General features: G+C 58.3%; 1 protein-coding gene across 1 annotated transcript; it reads left to right on the top strand.

The window, feature by feature from the left end:
- The first annotated feature begins 413 nt into the window (after positions 1–413).
- IL17C (interleukin 17C) lies at positions 414–5,656 on the top strand. The gene is made up of 7 exons (XM_006860271.1): positions 414–501; positions 840–899; positions 1,012–1,178; positions 1,266–1,388; positions 1,604–1,702; positions 4,507–4,832; positions 5,395–5,656. The coding sequence occupies exons 1-7, from the start codon at positions 414–416 to the stop codon at positions 5,654–5,656; spliced, it is 1,125 nt and encodes a 374-aa protein (XP_006860333.1).
- The last annotated feature ends 806 nt before the right edge of the window (positions 5,657–6,462 follow it).

Below are 6,462 nucleotides of genomic sequence, written 5' to 3'. Positions count from 1 at the left end.
GGGCGACCTGCTGCACCTCACCCCGGTCAGAATATAGATTCTTGACTGAAGTCTGGGAAAAAAAATCCCTGTCTTTTATTTTAAGCATCAAATTGTTTTAGTTGATTTAAAAAGGAAAAAAAAAAAAGTAAGGCCAAGGGTATTGTTGGGGCGTCTGTCTATTGTGGAGGGTCTTTTTTTGAGGGGTCTCCTAAATAAAATATTTTGATAAGCATTTGTTTCTGACCCTCTCTTGGTGATGTGAACGCATGCCCGAGCCCCTCCTCCCTCCCCAGAGCTTTGGGCACCTGGGGGTCAGGAACCTGAGGCAGGCACTCCCTCCTCTGCCCGGCCCTGAGGGCAACCACTGTCCCTCCCCACAGAGTTTCAGGACGTGGACACATGGTGCCCACTAGGCTTGGCCACAAGCAGGTATGGAGGGAGCCTTCTCACCATTACTGGTGTTCACGGCTGCCCTGCTAGAATTCAGTGTGCAGTGGCCCTCAGGGACACCGGGGTCAGGTGAATCCACTACACAGCTGCTCCCCAGAGACTGGCCAACTGGACTGTGAGCTAAGGCAACGGCTAATATCGGGGAACCACACACAGACCCCTGTGCTGGGAGAAGGGCCTGCCACACCCTGGCAGGGCCAATGAATAGAAGATTCCGGGCCAGGCCGTGGGAAAGGCAGGCCTTTGTGTAATGTGGGTAGGATTGTCTCCCCCGCAGGGGAGTGCAGGCTGGACTGCCTGGGGGCCTGCTCCTCAGAGGCCACACTTGAGTCCCTCATCCTGTATCCTGGCCACTCACAGCTCCACCCATATGCCAGCCCTCCCCTTTCCTCTCCCTTCCACCTCAGGGCCTGTGCACATGATGAGTCCTGACACCCCCTCAGACTACCAACACCCTGCTCATGCAGGTGTGGGACCTGGCAGTATCTGAGGGACAGAAGGTGGCCCTTGCCCTGGAGGCCTGGGCCACATACAGTCTAAGGGGGTAGTGCCCCACTGCCAGACCCCCTGCCTGCACAGGATCCTTCACAGCTGAGGGACTGAGGCAGATTCCAGGGGAGCAAGACATTCCTGCAGGCTCCCTCTCTGCCTCTGCCGGCCCAGACACGCGTCTCTCCTGGTGTTCCGTCCAGCCCCTCTCCCTTGCACGCAAACGCCATCACGAAAGGGGTCGGGCACCGAAGGACGTTAGTGGGCGTGGTTTGAGAGGGGCGGAGCCTTCCAGGGCCACGCCCTCCTGGAACCTGCCGCCTTTCCCGTCTTGCCCAACCTAGGGACTTCTAGCCTCGCCTCAGTCGCCAGCAAGAATGCGCCTCCGCCCTGCATCCTTCCGGCCCTCCCCCACGTCAGATCCCCGACCCAAGAACTCCGGGCTCCCTGAGCACCCCTCCTGCTTGGCCAGCAGATTTCTTCAGTTCTCTCAGACAGTTGCATCCGCCGGCCACAAACCCTGCTAAGTGACCATGCCTACCCCGGGACCAGCGACAGGCGTGGTCTCTTCCTCCATCCCTTACGCCCTCTCGCATTTATCCTCACCACCACCACCACACACACCCTGCCAGAGCCCACAACGCCCCCTTTAGAGTCCCAACTCATTCCCTGGGCCTCTCAGTCCCAAAAGGAGTCCTCGGGCAGTGGGGACCTGAGGAGGAGCCAAGAGCGGAGGGACTGCCTCCCCACACCCCCTCCTCTCCTCAAGGGACCCGGGCAGGTTGGACAGGAGGCAACCAAGGGGGCTAAACTCCTAATTGTGCTCAAACCCATAGTGCTCCACCCCCAAGTCCACCTGGTTCCTCCCCTCCTCTTCCCCCTTCTTCCCCTTCCCCCAGGCTCCAGAGCCCCAGGAGCCGGCCTCCTGACTCACAGACGAGAATATGGGCACGCCCACCCTGCTTCCAGGAAGGGTCGTGCCCTCCCCTCCGCACCCCACCACTGGAGTCCCACCAAGATCTGTAGCTACACAGAGGGGACAGCGCTCCCCTCCATCAGAGGAGCTTCCTGGGCCCCTCCTCCCCGTAGGAGTCAGCCCCCAGAGGGACCTCAGGTCAGGGGATGGGAGAGAGGGAGGAGAGGGGACGAATGACTGCCTCAACCATAGCCATCTGCGAGGCTGCCACCTGACAGCTGACCCTTCCCCAAACAGGAAACAAGATCGCCCCTGGACTGTCCTTGGTACGTCACCACTGAAAACAGGCCGGCCGGCTCTGCCTCCCCTCTTTCCCAACACTGGTATAGGTCCCAGCTCAGGGGCTGCCATGGCCTGCCAAGGGGAGGGTGATGAGAACCCTGGGTTTCTGCACAGGGAAGACCTCAGCCTACATTTCCTACATATAACCCACAGTGGACTGACCTGGATGCGGCATTAGACAGAAAACCCCTCCTGGATGACCTCTTACCTACCACAATCTCGTCCATTCCCACTCAGAGAGCGGCCAGGCCCTATAAGGACTAGAAAAAGCCTCATCTTTCCCCCAGGTGCACCTGCTGGGTTTGAACTTCAGACCCTGCAGTTAGCATGAAGCGTTACTATTCTACAGCATCACCAGGGTTCCTCATCCTGGATTGGGGAGGGGGTGAGGGTTACCCCACTGCTAACACCAGTATGCCAGAGCTAGAAGTGATGTCTATGTGAGCCAAGGATGGCCACAGCCACCAGAAGCCAAGAGCCCAATACAGACAGACAGTGAGCTCCCCGTTACAGCAGGTATGCAAGCGGAGGGTGGAAGCATGAGAGAACACGATCATGAGGCAGTTACCACTGAGGCAGCATTTTCTCACCTGGATGCTGATAAGAGAGGCGGCAGGTCTTGGCCCCATTTGCAGGTGTGGGCACTGAGGTCACACAACAGCTAAGGTTGTGTGATCTCAGGGTCCACACTGAGGTCCCTGCAGCCCCCCCGCCTCACTATGATGGAGGGCTTAAACCTGGAGACACCTAAGGATGTCCTTGTTGGCACCTGCCAACAGTTGAGGGGACTAGAGGTAGGTGGACCGCGCCCCTCCCCACTCAGCAGGTCCAGCTAGACTGATCCCAGAGGACCAGGACACACAGGCGTAAGGCATGGAGGAACCGCACCCTACAAATAGTGTCTGACCCCCACATCGATGGGCTACTGAGAGGCAGGATGTGCATGACAGTTTATGGAGCTGGGGTGGGGGGGCCTTCTGTCTGGGGGAATGAGGTTCTGGAAATAGTGATGGGTGTCATTCAACTGTCACTGAAACCTGTAGAACGATTCATCTTACAGGCCACAGGACTCCCTTTACATTTGTTATCACAGATACACACGGGGTCTGACTCTAAATCGTCTAATTTATGGGTGACAAGGGTACCCCCAAGTCAGCCACACAGAGGAGCTTCCCTAAATGTAGCCGCTCATATATGGCCTGGTATGGCGTTGTAGAATAAGTTCTCAACCACAAGGTCAGTAGTTCAACCTCGCCAGCGGCTCCTCCAAAACCCCATACAAGGTCTCTATGAGTCAGGACCGACTTGATAGCACTTAACACCACCACCACGGAGGGTCATAACCTGTCTCTTGGACTTTGGAAACGTTCTCATAGGGACCAGGACATCATGCTTCAAGTGAGGGTCACACCAAAACAAAAGAACCCCCAACAAGATGGATTGGCACAGTGGCAGCAGCAATGGGCTCAAATATACCAACTGTGAGGCTGGCACAGGACTGGGCAGTGTTTCTGGTTAGCACAGGGAGCCAACAACAAAGGACGATGGCTGTGGAAGAGGATACTTCATCTCCCTCAGATCACAGAAACAGTCACCGAACAACACAGCCGGGTGGCCACAGAACCAAGGAGCCAACATAAAGACCCAGACTGAAACTTCGTTCATAGAAGATTCTAGAACATCAGACAAGGCAGTCTCCACTGATGGTGCTACATGCAGGTAGCTGGTGTACATAAGGGAGGTATCTGTCTGGGTGGGGAAGGAATCAGGGCCGGGAGGTGCAACAAACTTCACATGGTGGTTCCTTGGTATCCCGGGTCTACAAGGCTGAGGGGATGGAGTGGGGGTGGGTGTCTGGCTTCCTGGGAAAGGACAGGGACAGTCAGGGAAGGAAGCCCACGGCTGGGCACTTCCCAGGAGGAAGCGGCAAGGGACCGGATTTTCCCCAGGTGTGTCCCCAGGTATAAAGGGCGCTGCATACAGCCTTCACCGCCAGGCGTGATCAATCTTAACCCAGACGCTCCTGCCAAACCGTACGCATTGAAGCCACTGCCATGGTGAGCAGCTGGCTCCCACCTGGCCCCAGAGGGCTGGGAGTTCACTGATGCCAAGGTTTAGATTTGGGAGATGGGTTGGGGAGTCCTCCAAATCTGTGGGGAGTGGGGAGCCAGAATCACCCAGGGTCCAGTATTTGGGGTGTACTTGGGGAGACGGGGTTGGTCCCTGGGGCTTCATTCCCCATCTGTCAGAGGAGGGACACAGGTGAGCTAGGTGAGAGTCGGGCGGCCCTGACTGGTCCCTCTGACAAACACTCTCTGCCCCACCAGCACCTCCAAGAGCTCCTGCTTCTGCTCTGGCTGCCTGCCAACCTGGCCCACCATGCTGCCCCGCTCAGGGGACCCCATACCCAGGAGACCACGCGCTGCTACTCCGCTGACGAGCTGACCCTAGGCCAGCCTCCCCAACACCTGTTGGCTCGAAGCGCCCGGTGGGAGCAGACCTTACCAGTAACCCTGGTGTCAAGCGTCGAGACGGCGGGCCGCAGGAGACGGCAGGACAGGTCCCCAGCAGAGAACCCGTGCCCGGTGCTTCGGCCAGAGCAGGTGTTGGAGGCAGAGATCCATCAGCGTTCCATATCACCCTGGAGATACCGGTGAGCTCCGGCAGGCCCTGGCTTCCCGAAGGGGGGACCCAGACTGTGTCTGCAGAGGCCCTCTGACGGCCTGCTCCCCAAATCTCAGTCTAGCGTCCCTAGGGAAAGTTCTGGGCGCAGCACTTGCGCCCCTGTGGGGACCAGACTGGGCTTGGTGGGGAGGTAGAAGGACTTTCGGAAGTGCCCCCTCTCCCCTAGTCCTGTGTCTGTGTTCTGGGAGCGCAGACCTGGCTAACTTAGGGCCATTTATGGGCACCGTCTGGTGTGGCGCCGTAGGAGAAGCACTTGACTGCTAACCGCAAGGTCGGTGGTTCAAAACCCACTAGCTGCTTCTCAGAAACCCCATGCGGGGTCGCTAGGCGTCGGAACCGACCCGACGGCACCTAACAAGAACAGTCTGTATGCCGAGCCCTGAAAGCCCTGCCTATGACCCACATCCACGGCGCGGCTCCTGATTCCTGGGCGCTTTAGGGGCAGAAGGGGGACGCCACGGACCGTGGCAGACGGGGGTGAGGGTGCCCGAGTGGGGCGGAGACTCACCCCTGCCGCCCGCCGTCCGCAGCATCGACACGGACGAGAACCGCTACCCGAAGAAGCTGGCCTTCGCCGAATGCCTCTGCCGGGGCTGCATCGACGCGCGCAGCGGCCGCGAGACGACGGCGCTCAACTCGGTTCAGCTGAGCCAGAGCCTGCTCGTGATAAGGCGCCGCCCGTGCGCCCCCCACGGCGCCGCCCACCCCCAGCCCGGGGCGGTAACCTTCCAAGCCGAGTTCATCCGCGTACCGGTCGGCTGCACCTGCGTCGTGCCCAGATCGACGCAGTGACGGCCTCAGCTGTGCGCATCCGAGCAAAGGGCGGAGCCCTCCCCCAGCTCCTCCCGCCTATTTATGTGTATTTATTGGTTATTTATGTGGGTCCGCTGTGTGTGGTGGTCAGGCGGTTCAAACCCGCCAGCTGCTCCTCTGCTCCTCTGGAGACAGAGGAGGCTCTGCTCCCGAAAAGATTTACTGTCGCTACAAGTTCCGCCTTAGGGACCACCCTCCCCACCGCACCCACTCCGTCCTCCGCTTCTGTTGAGGTGGATGGTGGTGGTGATGAACCTGAGCTACAATGGTCCATTTCAGCCTCAATTTACCATTTGGTAAAAGGCAAGCGGACCATATCCCCCCTTCTAGAATGTTCGAATCAATAAAAGGTGTGGAGGTGGACCACCTAGGGACTCCTCTCAGCTCCACTCCCCAACGCTGATTCCAGGTTGGTCCAGGTCAGCCCACCTCCTAGGAGGAAAGTCATCTATTTTCTTAATAAACTTTTTATTTTAAATGTAAATAGTGTAATTAAATTGATAGACACCCCAGAAGGCATTCAATGGCACAAATGGTCACCCCCACCTCTAAATGACCAGATTCCAGCGCGTGCAGGCCCCCTTCAGAGGGCAGTCGGCCCTGCTCTCCGTCCCGCAAGGGCCAGCTGCCACAACCCGGATGGAATGTCACAGCTATCACCCATTTGGGCATAATCATGGTGGGGGCATTAGGTTAAGGGCCCCTGAGTGAGTGGTCTATGGAGGGGGCTGCCCTGCCACCCCAGATTCTCACCCCCCCCCCATGCAAAGATGCCCACTGACGCG

The sequence above is a fragment of the Chrysochloris asiatica genome, unplaced genomic scaffold, assembly GCF_000296735.1.
Source record: "Chrysochloris asiatica unplaced genomic scaffold, ChrAsi1.0 scaffold00037, whole genome shotgun sequence".
Classification (NCBI taxonomy): Eukaryota; Metazoa; Chordata; class Mammalia; order Afrosoricida; family Chrysochloridae; genus Chrysochloris; species Chrysochloris asiatica.
The sequence above is the reverse complement of the archived record's forward strand: the minus strand, read 5'-3'. Positions and strand labels throughout refer to the sequence as shown.